This window comes from Odontesthes bonariensis, chromosome 13, assembly GCF_027942865.1.
Source record: "Odontesthes bonariensis isolate fOdoBon6 chromosome 13, fOdoBon6.hap1, whole genome shotgun sequence".
NCBI classification, from domain to species: Eukaryota; Metazoa; Chordata; class Actinopteri; order Atheriniformes; family Atherinopsidae; genus Odontesthes; species Odontesthes bonariensis.
The window spans coordinates 37,587,739-37,611,051 of NC_134518.1; the positions used below are offsets into that span (position 1 = coordinate 37,587,739).

The 23,313-nt window shown below is 46.7% G+C and overlaps 1 protein-coding gene across 2 annotated transcripts in view; it reads left to right on the forward strand.

Annotated features, from left to right (window-relative positions):
* LOC142398062 (transcription factor COE3-like) overlaps nucleotides 1-23,313 on the forward strand; it is a 209,725-nt gene that overhangs the window by 129,576 nt on the left and 56,836 nt on the right. For both annotated transcript variants that reach the window (XM_075482026.1, XM_075482027.1), the window contains exons 8-10: nucleotides 1,303-1,420; nucleotides 8,542-8,675; nucleotides 9,743-9,869. In XM_075482026.1, the coding sequence (XP_075338141.1) occupies nucleotides 1,303-1,420; nucleotides 8,542-8,675; nucleotides 9,743-9,869 (379 nt within the window). The remainder of the gene's footprint in view (nucleotides 1-1,302; nucleotides 1,421-8,541; nucleotides 8,676-9,742; nucleotides 9,870-23,313) is intronic.

A 23,313-nucleotide genomic window follows, 5' to 3' on the forward strand; every position in this document is an offset into this window, starting at 1 on the left:
TTAATCAACCGCTGCTGTGTGTTTCAGCAGCTTCTGCTTAAAACACGGTGAATAAATGCAGCAGTTTCAGGTGAAAGCAGCTCCATGAAACTGTGAAAGTCTGAGCTCATGTTCTGCTGCTTCCACTTCAACTTAAAGCTCAGTTTTATTGTTCTCTGCTGGATCAGACCGGCTGGACGCTCCACTGGTTCTGGTTCTTAAACACGGAGGTCAGGAGGTTTTATTTGCTCTGACGTGAAACCAAAGCTGGTTTTTGGGGCTGGCATCAGAGCTTCGGTGGTCCAAAGAAAGAGAACCTTTCCCACCAAAGTGGTTCCAGTTCTGGTTCCAGTTCTGGTTCCAGTTCTGGTTCCAGTTCTGGTTCCAGTTCTGGTTCCAGTTCTGGTTCCAGTTCTGGTTCCTGTTCTGGTTCCAAAGCTCCGACTCCAGGCCCAAAAACACATTCGGGCCACTGCAAGTAACTTTTTTCTTTCCGTTTTGAGCGTTTTTCTTTCCTTTTCTTTCATTTTCTTTTCTTTTTTAGCGTTTTTCTTTCCTTTTTGAGCATTTTTCTTTCCTTTTCTTTGCTTTTTGAGCCTTTTTCTTTCCTTTTCTTTCCTTTTTCTTTCCTTTGCTTTTTTAGCCTTTTTCTTTTCTTTTCTTTCCTTTTTCTTTCCTTTTCTTTGCTTTTTGAGCCTTTTTCTTTAATTTTCTTTCCTTTTCTTTCCTTTTCTTTGCTTTTTTAGCCTTTTTTTTCCTTTTCTTTGCTTTTTGAGCCTTTTTCTTTAATTTTCTTTCCTTTTCTTTCCTTTTCTTTCCTTTTCTTTCCTTTTCTTTGCTTTTTTAGCCTTTTTTTTGCTTTTCTTTGTTTTTTGAGCCTTTTTCTTTCCTTTTCTTTCATTTTTCTTTCCTTTCCTTTGTTTTTTGAGCATTTTTCTTTCCTTTTCTTTCCTTTTCTTTGCTTTTTTAGCCTTTTTCTTTCCTTTCCTTTGTTTTTTGAGCATTTTTCTTTCCTTTTCTTTCCTTTTCTTTGCTTTTTTAGCCTTTTTCTTTCCTTTTCTTTCCTTTTTCTTTCCTTTTTGACTGTTCGCTCTGTTTTCTGGTGGCTGCTGCAGCACATATTCGGGCCGTAGCAAAGAACGTCTGATAGAAACCACAACCAGAGTAGAATCAGATTTCCTCTCAGCTTCAGAACCTCTGAACACAGCAGAGCGAGGTTCAGATTCTTCTAAAATGAAGTTGAACCGGCTCAGAACCCAACAGGTTCTGAGTGGGAGACCTGGTTTGGTTCTGCTGTGAATGACGCTGAGCTTCCTCCAACAGGTGGTGGTGTCCACCACCGTGAACGTGGACGGTCACGTGCTGGCGGTGTCCGACAACATGTTCGTCCACAACAACTCCAAACATGGCCGCCGCGCCCGGCGCCTGGACCCCTCCGAAGGTAAGACGTCGCTCAGGACGACATTTTAAACTAATTTTAAACTCTTCACGGTTAAAGGTCGCCGGAGTCATCAGGAGCTCGGGTAGCGTTGGTCCGGCAGGGACTCGGGTAGCGTCGGTCCGGCAGGGACTCGGTAAGCGTCGGTCCGGCAGGGACTCGGGAAGCGTCGGTCCGGCAGGGACTCGGGTAGCGTCGGTCCGGCAGGGACTCGGTAAGCGTCGGTCCGGCAGGGACTCGGGAAGCGTCGGTCCGGCAGGGACTCGGGTAGCGTCGGTCCGGCAGGGACTCGGGTAGCGTCGGTCCGGCAGGGACTCGGGTAGCGTCGGTCCATCAAGGACTCGGGTAGCGTCGGTCCGGCAGGGACTCGGGAAGCGTCGGTCCGGCAGGGACTCGGGTAGCGTCGGTCCGGCAGGGACTCGGGAAGCGTCGGTCCGGCAGGGACTCGGGTAGCGTCGGTCCGGCAGGGACTCGGGTAGCGTCGGTCCGGCAGGGACTCGGGTAGCGTCGGTCCGGCAGGGACTCGGGTAGCGTCGGTCCGGCAGGGACTCGGGTAGCGTCGGTCCGGCAGGGACTCGGGTAGCGTCGGTCCGGCAGGGACTCGGGTAGCGTCGGTCCGGCAGGGACTCGGGTAGCGTCGGTCCGGCAGGGACTCGGGTAGCGTCGGTCCGGCAGGGACTCGGGTAGCGTCGGTCCGGCAGGGACTCGGGTAGCGTCGGTCCGGCAGGGACTCGGGAAGCGTCGGTCCGGCAGGGACTCGGGTAGTGTCGGTCCGGCAGGGACTCGGGTAGCGTCGGTCCGGCAGGGACTCGGGTAGTGTCGGTCCGGCAGGGACTCTGCTCTCTAACAGGTTAATCCGGTTTCGGCCCGCTTCAGATTTAACGAGCGACTTGAGGGGAAAGTTTAAACGTCTGACATCAGGAAAAGCTTTGCAGAGCGAAACCTCAGCTCCTCGTGAAACGCTCCGTCCCGCTCAGGATGGTGACGGAGAAACAAACGCTCCGTTCTTCCAGCGTCCCGCACATTAAAACACATCATCGGCGTATAAAGTTCACGCTGAAACCCGAGCTCAGCGGCAACATTTCCTCTGAAGCCGTAAACTTTTTAACGCCACTTTGCCTTGTCCCCACTCTCGTAAAAAGCCTCCCGCCTCTGAGCGGCGCTTCCAGCAGCCATGACATAAGTCTCTCGCTTCATTCGACCTACTTGCAGTGCCAGGAGGGCGGAGCTTAGCCAGTAGCAGGGAATCAGACAAGGTGCCACAGGAGAGGGCCTAAAATGCCCTGAATACGGTTTACTTTTTAAAAAAATCCAGGTTAGAAAACCCCACCCGTCTGGCACCTGTGGGGTGGTAAAACAAACACACCAGCCAGATTTAATCAAACCAACACGGAGACCTCTTTATCTTCCTCTGCACTGGAAAAAATCAAAGTCTTACCAAGTACATTTGTCTCATTTCTAGTCAAAATATCTCATTACACTTAATATCAGACACAACTGCCTAACAAGCACCATTTCAGCCAGATATAGGGACTTGTTTGAAGACAATACATCTGGAATATCTTGTTAAATGAAAAAGTCTTGAAAACAAATTGTTTTGAGTCGGATTTCATATGAAACAAGCTTTTTTTTTTACATTTGAAGAGGTTTTTAAGCTAATTTCAAGATCACTTTTATCTCAAAAGTCCTAAATATCACATCTTATTTCAAGAAATCTGGACAAGCCGATTTTCACTAGTTCCATTGGCAGATTTTTTTGCTTATTTCAAGCAAAAACGTCTTTTATTTGATGTTTTTTAACTTATTTTTGGAGGGGCATTTTTTCCAGTATATCCGGAGCGGTTCACACTCAGATCCCAGGTGATAGGGTCTCGCATCCGGACCAGAGGTGGCTGTGTTCGAAACCGCCTACTACATACTGCATACTGCATACTGCATACTGCATACTACATACTGCATACTGCATACTGCATACTGCATACTGCATACTACATACTGCATACTGCATACTACATACTGCATACTGCATACTTCCATACTACACACTACATACCACATACTACATACTGCATACTACACACTACATACCGCATACTACACACTACATACCGCATACTGCATACTACATACTGCATACTGCATACTGCATACTGCATACTACATACTACACACTGCATACTACAAACTGCATACTACATACCACATACTACATACTGCATACTACATACTGCATACTGCATACTGCATACTGCATACTACATACTACACACTGCATACTACAAACTGCATACTACATACTGCATACTGCATACTGCATACTGCATACTACATACTACACACTGCATACTACAAACTGCATACTACATACTGCATACTGCATACTACATACTGCATACTGCATACTGCATACTACATACTGCATACTGCATACTTCCATACTACACACTACATACCACATACTGCATACTGCATACTACACACTACATACCGCATACTGCATACTACACACTACATACTGCATACTGCATACTGCATACTGCATACTACATACTGCATACTGCACACTGCATACTGCACACTACATACTACATACTGCATACTGCATACTACATACTGCATACTGCATACTACATACTGCATACTGCACACTGCATACTGCATACTACATACTGCACACTGCATACTGCATACTACATACTGCATACTGCATACTACATACTGCATACTGCATACTACAAACTGCATACTACATACTGCATACTGCATACTACATACTGCATACTGCACACTGCATACTGCATACTACATACTGCATACTGCATACTACATACTGCATACTGCATACTACATACTACACACTGCATACTACAAACTGCATACTACATACTGCATACTGCATACTGCATACTGCATACTGCATACTACATACTTCACACTGCATACTACAAACTGCATACTACATACTACATACTGCATACTACATACTACATACTGCATACTGCATACTACATACTACATACTGCATACTGCATACTACATACTACATACTGCATACTACATACTACATACTGCATACTGCATACTGCATACTACATACTGCATACTGCACACTGCATACTGCATACTACATACTACATACTGCATACTGCATACTACATACTGCATACTGCATACTACATACTGCATACTGCACACTGCATACTACATACTGCATACTGCATACTACATACTGCATACTGCACACTGCATACTACATACTGCATACTGCATACTACATACTGCATACTGCACACTGCATACTGCATACTACATACTGCATACTGCATACTACATACTGCATACTGCATACTGCATACTACATACTGCATACTACATACTGCATACTACATACTGCATACTGCATACTACATACTGCATACTGCACACTGCATACTGCATACTACATACTACACACTGCATACTACAAACTGCATACTACATACTGCATACTGCATACTGCATACTGCATACTGCATACTACATACTTCACACTGCATACTACAAACTGCATACTACATACTACATACTGCATACTACATACTACATACTGCATACTGCACACTGCATACTGCATACTACATACTACATACTACATACTGCATACTGCATACTACATACTGCATACTGCACACTGCATACTGCATACTACATACTACATACTGCATACTGCATACTACATACTGCATACTGCATACTACATACTGCATACTGCACACTGCATACTACATACTGCATACTGCATACTACATACTGCATACTGCACACTGCATACTGCATACTACATACTGCATACTGCATACTACATACTGCATACTGCATACTGCATACTACATACTGCATACTGCACACTGCATACTGCATACTACATACTGCATACTGCATACTACATACTGCATACTGCATACTGCATACTGCATACTACATACTTCACACTGCATACTACAAACTGCATACTACATACTACATACTGCATACTACAAACTGCATACTACATACTGCATACTGCATACTGCATACTGCATACTGCATACTGCATACTCATCAATCAGACAGTATGCAGAGCATTTACCCACAATGCATTGCGCTCCTGCCCGAGCCGAAATCAGACGGCCTGAAGCTGATTTCCCTTAAGCTCTAAACTCTGTAAACTTTAGCAACATTTGAAACATTTTCAGGAGAGAAAGTAGTCGTTTAGATCCCCAACGTGTTGAAAACCTACAAAATACCGGCTGTTTACAATTTTGTTCCCACGAATTCGGCGCTACTAAAGCTAGCCGCAGGGAGCAACGCACTTCCTGTTATTTTCACAAAATAAAATACCCGTTGCCTTTTATCATAGGGAAAGCCATTACCATACAATTGGTGCTTTTGTTTTGAAAACAGGAAGTGAACCTACCCTCGTTGTAGCTAGCTTGAAACTGCCGTTTTGACAGGAAATGACGATCGGCGACGTCACGTTACGTTGCATCTTGGGTAGTTTGAGTATGAGTAGTAACCTCATGATGCATACCCAACATTTAGGAGAATCTAGTATGCATCCGGGAACTTAAAAAAAGTTAAAGTTAGTATGAGTAGTAGAAGTAGTATGCGGTTTGGAACACATTCTCTGACTCTGAGCTGGAGGCTGAAACTAACCAGATATTACAGGAGACGTTCAAAGGCTCCAAACTTCTGCCTCAGTTTGCAGATGAAAGGAAAGAAGCCGCCTCAGAGGGTCGAGGCGTTTTCCTGCTCCGAGGACTCGATTGTCGTCTCTTTATTGATTCGCCCCTTTTGTCGCGGCGGTAAACAAACAGTCCAGCGGGCCTGGTGGGGGGGGGCGCTCTGATCACATGAATGCAGCACAAAGACGAGGAGCAGGCGGTGGAAAGTTTTATCAGCGAGGCTGAGGGCTGGCGACACAAAGGCGGGAGCAGATGTTGGGCTCTTTATCGCCTCTGAAAACATCCCAGCCTGCAGCAGATGAAAGGCCCCGGGCTCGCCTCCACGGGCTGAGACTCAGGACCGGCTGGTAAACAACGGGCCCAGCTGGTAAACAACGGGCCCGTTTGGCCCCTGCAGGACGCCGTACTCTCTGCCCGGCCCTCTCTGAGCTCATGAATGTTTGATTCGAAGCTTCCCGAAGCGTTCTGAGGTGTTTCCACAGGTGAGAGACAATAAAAACGTCTCGGCCCTGACAGATTAGTGCCAAACGGCGTTTGTTTTACATCTCTGAACGTCCCAGACGGGTGGAGACTCGCACACTCATTCCACAGGAGAGCGTCTCATCCTGCGTTTTCTTTGATCTGACACCTTATCTGCTCAGAGATGCTCCCCACGTGATAAACACCACCCGTCTGGCGCTGCCGGCGGGTCGAACCGAGCGACCGCATTACATCAGCACAACCTCTTCATATGTCAAAAAAAGCTTGTTTCATATGATATGTGACTCAAAACAATTTGTTTTCAAGACTTTTAACAGATGTATTGTATTAAAACAAGTCCCTATATCTGGCTGAAATGGTGCTTGTTAGGCAGTTGTGTCTTATATTAAGTGTAATGAGATATTTTGACTAGAAATGAGACAAATATACTTGGTCAGACTTTGATTTTTTCCAGTGTAGAAGCGTCTGATAAATGCATAAACGCATCGTGAAACGTGTAAATTGTTTCCAAGAAGTTGGAATCTGTTTTTGTTTATTTTAAGGAATCACAGTTTAAGTTTTATGATTTTTCGACACTCCTAAGACTCATAAAAGAACATTTTAAACTGCTTTCACTCTCACAGCATAAACAGTTTAAACATGACAAAGCAGATATTTCTGTCCTGTCATGGTTTTCCCTCCAGAGTTAAGCGTTTTACCCCCGTTAAGCCTGAGTTTATACCCGTTTAACCTGCCGTAAAAAGCCTGAAACACCCAGCAGATTAATAAAAATACGTCTGTGGGTCCAGAACAAGATTCTGCTGCTCACGGTTCAGGAAACTCTTTGATAAAACCGACAGTTTTCACACAGCGAGCATTTGTTTGAAGCTCTGCTTTCAACTGTCTCCCTGTAAAAGGCGGGAATCACCATAGCAACCAGTGACTCAGCAGAAACGTGCCCTTTGACCTCAGACTCTGTGTCATCTCCGATCAGAACTTATCAAACATTGAGGGAGAGAGTTTTTCTTTCCTTTTCTTTCCTTTTTCTTTCCGTTTTTATCCTTTTTCTTTTCTTTTCTTTCCTTTTCTTTCCTTTCTTTCCTTTTTCTTTCCTTTTTGAGCGTTTTTCTTCCAGTTTTGAGCCTTTTTCTTTCCTTTTTGAGCGTTTTTCTTCCCGTTTTGAGCCTTTTTCTTTCCTTTTCTTTCCTTTCTTTCCTTTCTTTCCTTTTTGAGCCTTTTTCTTTCCGTTTTTAGCCTTTTCTTTTCTTTTCTTTCCTTTTCTTTCCTTTCTTTCCTTTCTTTCCTTTTTGAGCGTTTTTCTTTCCGTTTTTAGCCTTTTCTTTCCTTTTCTTTTCTTTCCTTTCTTTCCTTTTTCTCTCCTTTTCTCTCCGTATTCTTTCCGTTTTCACTGTGTTCGCTCTGTTTTCCGCTGTAAAGAAGAACCAAAGCAAATCAATTAATAGGATCCCTCTCTAAAACCGTTTCCATTAGCCGGTGCTGTCTGTAGCTCGCTGTAGGAAGTCATCACCCCATTAACGGCGGTGAAAACCGGAGCTGGGATGCTCCGCAGAGCAGCTTTATGGATCAGACGGTGGGAGCTCTGACCGGAACGCCGGCTCGTCCTCCCGGTAAAACGCCTCCTCTCCGGGAAAAGGCCGTAAAGCTGCAGAGGACGCTTCGGTTTCCTCGCAGCTGCGTCCGTCCGCCTGTCTGCCTCGACTCCGACTGCAGACGCCGTTTATGTGCAGCCGCTTATTGATCCGCGTGGCGGCGGGAAACCGATCGTTCTGCACGTGTTAGCACGTGTTAGCACGTGTTAGCACGTGTTAGCGGTTAGCTACCCGAGCTGCCTCTGTGGACCGGGTTCAGAGAGTTCTCCGGCTTCCAGATGTAAATAAAGCTGTAAAAAGCGATGACATCATCACGCCGTAACGCCGCTGTCGTGTCGCTGTGTCTCCGAAGCAGCCACTCCCTGCATCAAAGCCATCAGCCCGAGCGAGGGCTGGACCACCGGCGGCGCCACCGTCATCCTCATCGGGGACAACTTCTTCGACGGCCTGCAGGTCGTCTTCGGCACCATGCTGGTCTGGAGTGAGGTCAGAAAACTGTTCTTATCTGTTTAAAGTGAGGTCAGAAAACTGTTCTTATCTGTTTAAAGTGAGGTCAGAAAACTGTTCTTATCTGTTTAAAGTGAGGTCAGAAAACTGTTCTTATCTGTTTACGGCTTTTTGGGTATTTCTGTGTCCTTTTTCTCAGTTTCTTGTGTTTGTTTTCAGTTATTTTGCTTTTCTTTATTCATTTTTGTCCTTTTATGGTTTTATTTTTCCATTTATGTGATTATGCTTTTGTTTATGTTCATTTTTTGCCTCTTTTTGCCTTTTTGTCCTGTTTTTGAGTTACTTTGCTCTTCTTTGTTGTCTTTTTGTCTGTTTCTGTGTTTTTGGGCTTCTGTAGATGTTCATTTTTTGCCTCTTTGTCGTTGCTTTTTGTCTCTGAACTGAACTCTCTGCCTGCTCATCAGTGATTCATGTTAAATCGGTCGCTGATAGTCGGTTCCACAGAGTAAATGTGATTAAAAACCTGCAGCTGTGGCAGTTTTCAAACTGCCCCGGTGTCACCGGGCTTGAAGGTGCTTCCCACGACTGGACTCACCTGTTGGTGGAGTTTATCGGGGGAATCGGGTCAGATTCGCCTGGTTCGGAGACTTTTCTGTGAGAACAGCTGCACATCTTCGTGCTCCCCACCCATCAGCATCAGCGCACACACATGCAGAATCTGTCGCAGCTCCCTGAAAATATGCAGATCCGGAGCTGCGCATACGGAGCTGCATGAAATATTGAAGCAGGTGCAGCGGAGCAGAACACCTGGTGGGGAAGGAGCCCAGATACACCTCCGCACGCCGCCCGCCTCACATCACACGCCGCCGACGGAGCTCCTGGCTTTGATCAGCGTCATCAGGCGGCGAGCGGGCGGACTCCGAAGCCCAGCATCCCCGTGAACACACGCTGACCCAGATACGAGCGGCGGCGTGCAGAGAGCGCAGACCCTCTGCTCGGTGGCTGTTCGGGTTCTGATGGATGTTCTGCACTCAAACTTTGTTCACATGTTTTCTTCTTCTTTGGTCCACGCGTGTTAAACGTTTCAAACCCTCTGATGTCTGCAGCTGATCACGCCTCACGCCATCCGGGTGCAGACCCCGCCCCGACACATCCCCGGAGTCGTGGAGGTCACGCTGTCCTACAAGTCCAAACAGTTCTGCAAAGGAGCGCCGGGACGCTTCGTGTACACCGGTAAGATCCACAGAACCGAGCTCACCTGGAGGTTTTCCTCCAGAGTCCGTCTGAAAGGCTTCAAAGCACACACAGAAACACGAGTTAAAGCAAGTCCACACTGGAAAAAATGCCCTTCCAACAATAAGTAAAAAAACAACAAATAAAAGACGTTTTTGCTTGAAATAAGCAAAAAAATCTGCCAATGGAACTAGTGAAAATCGGCTTGTCCAGATTTCTTGAAATAAAATGTGATATTTAGGACTTTTGAGTTCAAAGTGATCTTGAAATTAGCTTAAAAACCTCTTCAAATGTAAAAAAAAGCTTGTTTCATATGATATGTGACTCAAAACAATTTGTTTTCAAGACTTTTTCATTTAACAAGATATTCCAGATGTATTGTCTTCAAACAAGTCCCTATATCTGGCTGAAATGGTGCTTGTTAGGCAGTTGTGTCTGATATTAAGTGTAATGAGATATTTTTTCACTAGAAATTGAGACAAATATACTTGGTAAGACTTTGATTTTTTCCAGTGCAGAGGGAACACAAATGATTTTAGCTTTCAGGATCCAAAAGTCGACATTTTAAAGGCAGAAAAACAAATAAAGAACACGAGTTCATGGATTCAAAAGGCAGCCGTGTAAACATGGAGAGAAATATTCTGATAACTGGTTCATTCTCAAATGCTTTGAGATGAAAGGTGATTAAAGGTGAAATAGGTGCTGCTGCTGAGCTGGTTTCATGTGTTTTAAAACATAAAAGAACGTGTGAAGTTTGAAGAGTTTCAGCCTTTATCTGTATCTGACAGAAAGCTCCTGAGATAATCACTCTTCCTGCTTTATTTACAGCCTTCCAACATGAAAGTTTTTTATCTTTCCGTCGCCTTCTGCTCAGTTTCTCCTCCTAAACATGCAGATTCTCCCACACTGCAAAAAATAGGAGTCTTCAAACAAGATAAAAACACTAAAACTAAGGGTAAAGGTACTCAGAACAAGTGAAAAAATCTGTCCATGCAGCCAGATCATGTGACGTGGCAAGATTTCTTAAATTCAGATTGTAGGAGTCTTGTTTCTAGATTGAACAAAGGCAGTTTTATGAACAAACATTTGTCATATGCTTAAAATCCAAGGAGTAAAGTGTGTTTTCAGATATTTTCTGTGTGCATGTTGAGCTTGTTATTGAACCTTAAAACAAGATTTATTTTGATGAGACTTTGGAGGAGAAACGTAACACATCTTATTTTAAGTGTTAACTGTCTCGTTTTATGATTCTCTGCCTGTTTGAGACAAAAAAAGTAAAGTTTTGCTTGATATAAGATTATACTGTTAAGTTGAAGACTTAAAATAAGAAATTAATTCTTAAAACAAGAAAAAATATCTAGCACTTCTAAATGTAAGGTTTTTTTTTCTTGGTAAGAACCAAATAATTTGCAGAGCACCTTTCAGAGGAATTTCCCCTGAAGCAGAACACGGAAACATGTGAAAGTTCCGTCTCCCTGACGGATCTGGGAGGTTGAGCTTTTATTTTGAAGGGTTTCCTCCCAGCTGTTTGTGGGGTTTAGTCCTCGGCTGGAAACTGTTTCCTCGGAGCTGAAGTAAACATCCTCCCGGGAGTCCCGTCCTGCTCCGCTCGCCGCTCGCCGCTCGCCCTCCAGCCTCTTTGTCAGCCGTCCGCAGCCTCCGTATCTGCCGCTCTCATCGCTGCTTTTACCGCCGCGATGAGGCGTCAGAATATCCAGATGTCATTCAAAGTAGCAGAAAGGTCAGATGGACGGCTGTTTAGAGTGATAAGTAAATGTCACTGCGTCGGGCCGTCCGGGCTTTCTGTTAAACACCAGTTTGTCCTCTTTGTTTGGCGGCGCCTCCTCTGATGGCGGCGGCGCCGTGGACGCTCACAATGGAGCCGCCCTCCTTTAGCAAATGCTAATCTGAGATTCCACTTCCAGATACGAGTGACGGGAGCTGAGAGCTTTGCTTTCAGGCTGTGAATAGAGCTGCTGCCGGAGGATGTTCTGCTGCTCAGAAACACGGCGGGCCGGCAGGAGGTCACACGGCGTGTTCGCGCGGCGTGTTCACACGGCGTCCGCCGCATGTCGGCAGCAGGACAGGAAGTTACAGGAAGATAAAGCAGCATTTTCACGGCTGTCTCCCAGTTTCTGATCAGATCTGTGAGCCTGCAGACGAACGCTTTAAGGCATTCTCACTATGAAGTTTCCGTTTTTCTTTATTATTCCGCCAGTTTTCGGCACCTAACTACGCCTGCATGCTTTCAGCTGTTTCTACAATTTTGGTATCAAAACGTTCAGCTCTGTCAGCAGATTCCAACTATCATTTTTGGTGTTTTTAACTTTTACACTTTTTAAGATATTCAACTTTTATTCAAATTTTCCCGTCATTCAAATGAATGGAAACTGCTTTCAGCTCTTCCAAATCATCTTCCTCTTTCCAACCTAACTACTCCTGCATGCTTTCAGCCAGAGACACCATTCAAACTTTAAATGGGTCACAAGACATTCAGCTATTACCAATTGTTTCAGCTTTTTCAAATCTTCAGCCAATTTTGAAATATGACAGTTTAAAAAACATGAACATTTTTCTCCTTCTTGATTTTTATGAATGAGCACACAGTTGAGTGCGTGCTGATAAGTTTCAAATCTTTCAGTTTTTTTCAAACAAATTCCTCTAACTTTCATACAGTTTAACTTAGAGAAACAAATTATACCTTAAAATGTAGGAAACATTGTCCTCTTTCAGCCGATGTAACTACTAAAGAGCTCACATTTACAGAATTTCAGCTATGAGCCTTGAACCGAGACCAACCTCTCAAATTCTCTGACTAACTCCAATGTTAAGTTTGGTAGTACACAAAAAAAATCACAAAATTCCTTCAACCAACACCTCAGCAACAGTTTTTACTGCTAAACTTGAACTATTTTCAGCTTTTTTAGCCTGGTCAGCTATCCCCATTCAGCTCATAAACATTCTCATGCTGTTTGACAGGAACAGCTCTTTCCAGTTTGTCTCAACCTTCAGCTGACGTCACCTGGGACTCAGTTTGAAGTCCTCAGATACATCCAGAGTCACGAGTCCGTCCACATAAGTCCAGAATCACGTCCAGAACTGCAAGTTCTGAGTCCAGAACCGGTCTTTGAGGGGTCTGAGCTGAGCCCGAAGGTGAAGCTGTAGATTAACTCGTTGATTTATGTTCCAAACCTAAAGAACGAGACGTAAAAGTTAGCAGGTGACTGGGCTCCGTACCGACCCGTACCGGACTGTACCGAGCCGTACCGACCCGTACCGGACTGTACCGAGCCGTACCAGACTGTACCGAGCCGTACCGAGCCGTACCGGACTGTACCGAGCCGTACCGACCCGTACCGGACTGTACCGAGCCGTACCAGACTGTACCGACCCGTACCGGACTGTACTGTTCCGAACCAACCCGTACCGGACTGTACCGTACTGTTCCGTACCGACCCGTACCGGACTGTACCGACCCGTACCGGACTGTACTGTACTGTTCCGAACCAACCCGTACCGGACTGTACTGTACCGTACCGACCCGTACCGGACTGTACCGTACTGTTCCGAACCAACCCGTACCGGACTGTACTGTACTGTTCCGAACCAACCCGTACCGGACTGTACTGTACCGTACCGACCCGTACCGGACTGTACCGTACTGTTCCGAACCAACCCGTACCGGACTGTACTGTACCGTACCAACCCGTACCGGACTGTACCGACCCGTACCGGACTGTACCGTACTGTTCCGTACCGACCCGTACCGGACTGTACTGTACTGTTCCGAACCAACCCGTACCGGACTGTACTGTACCATACCGACCCGTACCGGACTGTACCGACCCGTACCGGACTGTACCGTACTGTTCCGAACCAACCCGTACCGGACTGTACTGTACCGTACCGACCCGTACCGGACTGTACCGTACTGTTCCGAACCAACCCGTACCGGACTGTACTGTACCGTACCAACCCGTACCGGACTGTACCGACCCGTACCGGACTGTACCGTACTGTTCCGAACCAACCCGTACCGGACTGTACTGTTCCGAACCAACCCGTACCGGACTGTACCGTACTGTTCCGAACCAACCCGTACCGGACTGTACTGTACCGTACCAACCCGTACCGGACTGTACCGACCCGTACCGGACTGTACCGTACTGTTCCGAACCAACCCGTACCGGACTGTACCGAGCCGTACCGACCCGTACCGGACTGTACCGACCCGTACCGGACTGTACTGTACCGTACCAACCCGTACCAGACTGTACCGGACTGTACCGGACCGAACTGTACCGGACTGTACCGAGCCGAACTGTACCGGACTGTACCTTACCGTCCCGTACCGGACCGACCCGTACCGGCCCGTACCGGCCCGTACCGGCCCGTACCGGACCGACCCGTACCGGCCCGTACCGACCCGTACCGGCCCGTACCGGACTGCATAGTGGTAACGAGGCTTTAGATTACTTTTCGGTGGCCATTGAGAAGGATTTTTAGGTCGATATGTTCCACGGTTCTGTTGGGTTCTGTTGGGTTCTGTCGGGTTCTGTTCGAGCAGCCAATCAGAGCGCAGTATCCCCTCCCCTGTGAGCATTCCAGCCTGGGGAGGGCGGGGGCAGTTAGTGCTGCCCCCGCCCTCCCCCGCCGCCTCTCAGGTGCAGATGAAGGTGAAGTGACGAGCAGTGAGATCCGAGAGCTTCCCAGACTCCCGACTCTCTTCCTCCCGGCGGCTTAGAGCAGCTTGAGGATTTGATCCGGCGGCTTCGCTGTGAAAAACTGGCCGAAGGCGAGAAACGCTGCGCTGAATGCCAAGAAGCCTGAGAGTTAAACAGATTCATCCTGCCGCTCTCTGATCAGCGCTTACAGCTGACTGGTTTTATCCACCGTCTCAGGCTGGAAACGCTTCATCTGCTGTGATTTATCAGCAGTTTGTGTCTCTAAAACGCTGAAAAACTCTGAATAAACAGCGAGATCTGGACCTGATGAAGTGAAAACTGTGAATAAACAGCGAGATCTGGACCTGATGAAGTGAAAACTGAATAATCAGCGAGATCTGGACCTGATGAAGTGAAAAACTGAATAATCAGCGAGATCTGGACCTGATGAAGATAAAAACTGAATAATCAGCGAGATCTGGACCTGATGAAGTGAATAACTGAATAATCAGCGAGATCTGGACCTGATGAAGTGAAAACTGTGAATAAACAGCGAGATCTGGACCTGATGAAGTGAAAAACTGAATAATCAGCGAGATCTGGACCTGATGAAGTGAAAAACTGAATAATCAGCGAGATCTGGACCTGATGAAGTGAAAACTGTGAATAATCAGCGAGATCTGGACCTGATGAAGATAAAAACTGAATAATCAGCGAGATCTGGACCTGATGAAGTGAAAAACTGTGAATAATCAGCGAGATCTGGACCTGATGAAGTGAATAACTGTGAATAATCAGCGAGATCTGGACCTGATGAAGTGAATAACTGTGAATAATCAGTGAGATCTGGACCTGATGAAGTGAAAACTCTGAATAATCAGCGAGATCTGGACCTGATGAAGTAAAAAACTGTGAATAATCAGCGAGATCTGGACCTGATGAAGTGAATAACTGTGAATAATCAGCGAGATCTGGACCTGATGAAGTGAATAACTGTGAATAATCAGCGAGATCTGGACCTGATGAAGTGAATAACTGTGAATAATCAGCGAGATCTGGACCTGATGAAGTGAATAACTGTGAATAATCAGCGAGATCTGGACCTGATGAAGTGAAAAACTGAATAATCAGCGAGATCTGGACCTGATTGGTTAAAGTTTCCATTTTAAAGCAGCTTTGTTTTGTGTTTTATTGTTTTAAATCATTTTCCTGCCTGGTTGTGCTGCTGTCCTGCAGGTTTCAGCTTCGGGTTTCAGCCTCCTCTCGGCTGTGGTGCCGGAGGAGCCGGGCGGTGCTGCCGGGTCAACGCCGGCCGCCTCAGAGCTTGTAATGCACGGATCGATGCGGCCTGCGGGGGGAGGACGGGGGAGGATCGATGGGTGCTGAGTTATTGCGGCGCTCAGCCACTGATTTTTAGAGAGCTGTGTTTTCCCAGGAAAGTCAATACCTCCAGGCTCCCCTCATTAATTTCAGCCTCCTCCTCCTCCTGCAGCTCCACCTGGGGACCTCAGCCCCAGAGAGGGGGAGGAGGGGAGGATGGGGGAGGAGGGGAGGATGGGGGAGGAGGGGGGAGGAGGGGGGAGGAGGGGAGGAGGGGGGAGGAGGGGAGGATGGAGGAGGAGGGTGGAGGAGGGGAGGAGGGGGAGGATGGGGGAGCTGAGATGATGAAGTCAGATTCAGATGACAGGAGGAGAGGAAGCTGAGATAACAGAGAGGTTCAGGTGAGAGGAGGCAGATGGTTAAAGCCGACAGATTCCTCACGTTTACCTCAGCTGGGCCCACAGAACCAGAACCGGAGCAGAACCGGAACAGAACCGGAACAGAACCAGAACAGAACCAGAACAGAACCGGAGCAGAACCGGAGCAGAACCGGAGCAGAACCGGAACCGGACTGCAGTTTAGATACGCACTTATTTGATTCCTAAATTATCTTCCCATGTGTCTCGGTACCTAACTTATCGCACTTACTCTGCACTAGTTCTGCTCTCAGCTGTTTGGTTTTGGAAGGAAATGCACTTCTGATTTCTTGTGAGCTGAAGTTCTTTCGCCTACCGATGTGGAACCCACTGATTGTAAGTCGCTTTGGATGAAAGCGTCTGCAGAATGACCGTAATGTGATGTAATGTAATGCAGATCTGCTCAGCGGCCGGTAACTCACGGACCAAACGGCCGCCGGTTTCTGTCGGTTTGGAGCGTTTTTTAGACCTTTTTCTGAAATGTTTTTGTACATTTAATTGAAGTCGATTCAGTTTTTATCTCTAAAGCAAACGGATGTGATCCGGTTCTTCATGTTCTTCATGTTCTTCATGTTCTTCATGTTCTTTATGTTCTTTATGTTCTTTATGTTCTCCTTTGGGTTTGTTTCACAGCAGTTCTGACACATTTCAGTAAATGTTCTCAGCTTCGTCTGTCCCGCTCGGCGCTGTTTTTATCGTCGGGGTGCTCCTGTGTGGCCCCTTCGGCCCCCCGGGGACGTCACTGAGACGTCCAGAAAGGATTTCTCCTCCACTTGATTCAGCGTTAATGGAGCTGAAGCTCGGCTCTGAGCTGATTTAGGGGCGTCCTCTCTAGAGATGGGAATGGAAAACCGGTTCCCGGTGTTTGAATTCCTTGGAATCGTTTGGCTTATCGATTCCAGTGGGCGCGAATGACGTCACCACGCAGCGTTGCGTGGCGAGTCCAGCGCAGCCAGCAGCCAACAGTAAACATGGCGCCCAAGCGGTACAAACGCTCGAAAGTTTGATTACACATCCCTAAAAAAGACGACAACAGGGCAACTTGCAAAGTGAATATTTCACCAAAGGGAGGAAATACTACCAACATGCAATAACTATGAATGAATGATTAACGTCGGTGAATCTGAACCCAGCAACGTTAGCAACGTTAGCATGTCCTCGGCTAACACTGCAGGTAACTAACTAACTAACAAACACTGCCTATCATGTTAGCAGCATTTGCCTGATTGTAAAAGCTGCTGTTAGTAACGGTTAAGGTTAAATGAATGCCTTCTCAGGCATTACATTTAGATGAAATCATGAGAGACAGAGCCTGACTGGCTCAGAGCCAGAGGCTGGTGGTGCTACCCCCAGTTCACCTCTACCTCCAGCTTCTCCTTTCACCAGAGCAGGAAGAGTTAAATTACCCAGGCCAGGATAGACCAATGTGGACCTCACCGTTGTTGGGTTTGTGAGGTCATGACTCGTGTTACTTCTAAACTAAACAAAGTTGATGCTAATCGACCGGTTTGTTGTCCTTTTTCTCCAAATAAGAATCGATAAGGGAACCGATAAAGAACCGAATCGTTAAGCAGAATCCAAAATGGAATTGGAATCGTAAAAAAATCTTAGCAATTCCCATCCCTAGTCCTCTCCCTCCGGTGTTTGGGAAGCTAAAGGTCAGAGGTCAAATGTTGCGGCTCCAGAATCCTTCAGTCCGGTTCTGGTTCCGGGCCTCTGGCTGAACGTTACATTAACCGATCGTATGAGTCGATCCATCAGCCATGATTAAAGGTATGTGATCGATCTGATGATAAAGCCGGCGAGCTGCCAGAGCATCACCTGATCAGGCACGATGACATCACCAGAACTGTCCAATCAGGGCGTCTGTGTGACCGTGTGATTCAGAGGTTTGCCTGGAAGTTATTTTCTCCAGCTGATAGACAGAAGCAGGTTTCCTCGTTCCGCGGCGTTAACGCTGCAGAAGAAGAAGAAGAGGTGGAGGCTGCCGCCGCCTCCCCGTAACCTCCCCCTCCCCCCTCCGCCCCCCCGCACATCTGAAGCAGCGCTCACTAATTGACTCCTGAATTTTTATTGTTTAATTACTGTCAGAGTAACACATGGAGGCAATTACAGGAAGCTGGCTGAGGATCAGCTTACAGCAGCTGACAAAAACAAAGCTCATCGCTGGCTTTCAGGGCTCCAGCCGAGGTGGCGTTCTGTCTTCACTCCCAACTTTATTCATAAAGCACGTTAGAACAAAGCTGAAACACATCGCTGAATATTAAAAACTGTAAGAACAACCAACAGCAACACGTCTCAGGCTGAAAAACAAAGAATAAGACGAGTTATACTTCAGAAATGTGAATGTTTCAGGTGTTTTATCCCAGATGAGCCTCAGTGGGATGTTGTTTCAGAGCCTGACAGACAGAACTCAGGGCTGCAGTTTACAGCGGATCAGAACCTGATGGGGCTTCATGTCCCGGCTTCTTGTTCGGATTTATTTCCACGTCGAAGCTCTCAGACCATAAAGGCGTCTGTTTCTCTCGCCCCGCCCTCCTCCTCCTCCCCGGCGTGTCGCACCCTAAACCCTGATGAGGGCTCACATCTGTCTGACGAATGAAACCGCAGCAGATGTTCAAAGGAAGCTGATGTCAGCAGTGATGTCACACCTGCAGCTTCACGAGGTGTCGAAGCAGCGAAATCCAGAGCGAGTCACGTGATCAATCAGAGTCACTGACGCCCTCCTCCCCCGTCTCCTCCCCCGTCTCCTCCCCCGTCTCCTCGTCTCCTCCCCCGTCTCCTCGTCTCCTCCCCCGTCTCCCCGTCTCCTCCCCCGTCTCCCCGTCTCCTCCCCCGTCTCCTCGTCTCCTCGTCTCCTCCCTCGTCTCCTCCCCCGTCTCCCCGTCTCCTCGTCTCCTCCCCCGTCTCCTCGTCTCCTCCCCCGTCTCCTCGTCTCCTCCCCCGTCTCCCTGTCTCCTCCCCCGACGCTCGCCGGCTGAAATCGATGCTCACAGACATTTCATGGACTTTAAACTGTGATTGACAGGCGGCTCAGACGCCGACCGCCGGCGAGGTGACACGAATGAAGGCAAAGCGAGACTTCCTGTTCGTGGCGTTCTGATCAGTTCTGAGCAGGAAGCTTTGAAGAAAGTTGAAGAAATAAAAATTGGAAACTTTTTATACTGAATTTTTGTCAAAATAATTAAATTTTTTGGAGATTTTTTGTAACATTTTGATGGAATTATTAGATCTGTGGCACGTAACAAATACAAGGATGTGTTGTGGCTCCGCCCATTTGACCCAGGATGCATCTGGGGGTGACCTGAGTGACAGCCTGGTATCCCAGGATGCACTGCAGTCCAGACGCAGGAGAGATTTGAACCGGTTCTGGAAGTGTTCCAGTGATTTTAGGAGCTAAAGTAGCTGTTTAACCTTTAAATATGAGGTTGATTCATCGTTAAAGTCGGAGCAGTGACTGCTGCTTCCTCCTCGGCTTCATGGCGCCGACCAGCCGGTGCATTTTAGACGTTTACTTCCTGTTTCTGTTCTCCACTCACTGAAAACAAACGGCTAACATGACCACGCTACCTTCTGCATTATTTCCCTCAATGTTCGCTTTGCTGGCTGTTTCATCACCGTGGAGATAAGTCACATGACAGCTGAATTTAGCCGAGTTGTTCAGCCGAGTTTAGCAGAGTTCAGCTTCATCGTTCAGCTTCATCGTTTAGCTTCATCGTTCAGCTTCATCGTTTAGCTTCATCGTTTAGCTTCATCGTTCAGCTTCATCGTTCAGCTTCATCGTTTAGCTTCATCGTTTAGCTTCATCGTTTAGCTTCATCGTTCAGCTTCATCGTTTAGCTTCATCGTTCAGCTTCATCGTTTAGCTTCATCGTTCAGCTTCATCGTTCAGCTTCATCGTTTAGCTTCATCGTTCAGCTTCATCGTTTAGCTTCATCGTTCAGCTTCATCGTTTAGCTTCATCGTTCAGCTTCATCGTTCAGCTTCATCGTTCAGCTTCATCGTTTAGCTTCATCGTTTAGCTTCATCGTTCAGCTTCATCGTTCAGCTTCATCGTTCAGCTTCATCGTTCAGCTTCATCGTTTAGCTTCATCGTTTAGCTTCATCGTTTAGATTCATCGTTCAGCTTCATCGTTTAGCTTCATCGTTCAGCTTCATCGTTTAGCTTCATCGTTCAGCTTCATCGTTCAGCTTCATCGTTTAGCTTCATCGTTCAGCTTCATCGTTTAGCTTCATCGTTCAGCTTCATCGTTCAGCTTCATCGTTCAGCTTCATCGTTTAGCTTCATCGTTTAGCTTCATCGTTCAGCTTCATCGTTCAGCTTCATCGTTCAGCTTCATCGTTTAGCTTCATCGTTCAGCTTCATCGTTCAGCTTCATCGTTCAGCTTCATCGTTCAGCTTCATCGTTTAGCTTCATCGTTCAGCTTCATCGTTCAGCTTCATCGTTTAGCTTCATCGTTCAGCTTCATCGTTTAGCTTCATCGTTCAGCTTCATCGTTCAGCTTCATCGTTTAGCTTCATCGTTTAGCTTCATCGTTTAGCTTCATCGTTCAGCTTCATCGTTCAGCTTCATCGTTCAGCTTCATCGTTTAGCTTCATCGTTCAGCTTCATCGTTCAGCTTCATCGTTTAGCTTCATCGTTTAACTTCATCGTTCAGCTTCATCGTTCAGCTTCATCGTTCAGCTTCATCGTTCAGCTTCATCGTTTAGCTTCATCGTTCAGCTTCATCGTTCAGCTTCATCGTTCAGCTTCATCGTTTAACTTCATCGTTCAGCTTCATCGTTCAGCTTCATCGTTCAGCTTCATCGTTCAGCTTCATCGTTCAGCTTCATCGTTCAGCTTCATCGTTCAGCTTCATCGTTTAGCTTCATCGTTCAGCTTCATCGTTTAGCTTCATCGTTCAGCTTCATCGTTCAGCTTCATCGTTCAGCTTCATCGTTTAGCTTCATCGTTCAGCTTCATCGTTTAGCTTCATCGTTTAGCTTCATCGTTTAGCTTCATCGTTTAGCTTCATCGTTCAGCTTCATCGTTTAGCTTCATCGTTCAGCTTCATCGTTTAGCTTCATCGTTCAGCTTCATCGTTCAGCTTCATCGTTCAGCTTCATCGTTCAGCTTCATCGTTCAGCTTCATCGTTTAACTTCATCATTTAGCTTCATCGTTTAGCTTCATCGTTCAGCTTCATCGTTCAGCTTCATCGTTCAGCTTCATCGTTTAACTTCATCGTTCAGCAGCTGGCGTCCCAGAAGCAGAACAGCGATCTGTTCGTACTCCTGAGCTGAACTTCCTGTTTGCTTCACGCTGACCTGATGGAACAAAGTTTTCCATCAGTTCTCAGCAGGTGTGAAACATCGGCTCCTCCAGGAGTCTGACGGTCAGAAGCAGGATTTCTTTGACCTCTGACCTCTGACCTCCCGGCGAGCCGTGAAGGCGGCGTCCTCCGCTCTGGTCTCGGCTCGTGTCGTCTTTTATTAGACGGCGGCAGAAGTGTGCTGTCCGCCGGGGGGATTCCTCGACTCTCAGCAGAGACACATTCCATCTCAAAGAGCGCCGCTCCACTTAGGGAGCTAATGTCGGGTAATTAGCCGTTTCTGCGGGCGCATTCTCAGAAAATAATAACTGCTCAGGTGGGGGGCCTATTTCTTTGAGGCACTCGTGTTCCCGTCGGCCGCGGCGCCCTCATCACAGGAGGTAATTATTCGCTGATTAGCAGGCTGGATCTGGGCGTTTGTTGCCCTCAGAGGAGGAGGCAGAAGAAGAGTGGGCGCTACCTTAAGCTTCAGCCTCACCTGAGCTGAGATCTGTGTCACCCACAAAGGTGTCTCCATCCGCCGCTGAAGCTAGTCCCCACGGTTTCAACCACAGGACGCTTCTGGAACTTTTTAAAATTAACTTCAGACTCAAAGCCGACCGACTCGTTGCTTCGGTCTGAAAAATGTGAACTAAAGTTCTGAGTTTACAGCAGAAACCTTCGATTGATCGATGCATATTACATACTACATACTTCCATATTTCCATACTACATACTACATACTACATACTGCATACTACATACTACATACTACATACTGCATACTGCATACTACATACTACATACTACATACTTCATATTTCCATACTACATACTACATACTGCATACTGCATACTGCGTACTACATACTGCATACTGCATACTGCATACTGCATACTAAATACTACATACTGCATACTACATACTGCATACTGCATACTGCATACTGCGTATAGCATACTACATACTGCACACTGCACACTGCACACTGCATACTGCACACTGCATACTGCATACTGCACACTGCACACTGCACACTGCACACTGCACACTGCATACTACATACTGCATACTGCATACTGCATACTGCACACTGCACACTGCACACTGCATACTGCACACTGCACACTGCATACTGTACACTGCATACTGCATACTGCATACTGCACACTGCACACTGCACACTGCATACTGCACACTGCATACTGCATACTGCATACTGCACACTGCACACTGCACACTGCACACTGCACACTGCACACTGCATACTGCATACTGCATACTGCATACTGCACACTGCACACTGCACACTGCATACTGTAGTCGTTTAGATCCCCAACGTGTTGAAAACCTGACAAAATACCGGCTGTTTACAATTTTGTTCCCATGAATTCGGCGCTACTAAAGCTAGCCGCAGTGAGCTAACGCACTTCCGGTTATTTTCCCAAAATAAAATACCCGTTGCCTTTTATCATAGGGAAAGCCATTACCATACAATTGGTGCTTTTGTTTTGAAAACAGGAAGTGAACCTACCCTCGTTGTAGCTAGCTTGAAACTGCCGTTTTGACAGGAAATGACGATCGGCGACGTCACGTTACGTTGCATCTTGGGTAGTTTGAGTATGAGTAGTAACCTCATGATGCATACCCAACATTTCAGAGAATCTAGTATGCATCCGGGAACTTAAAAAAAGTTAAAGTTAGTAGGAGTAGTAGGAGTAGTATGAGTAGTAGGGGTAGTATGCGGTTTGGA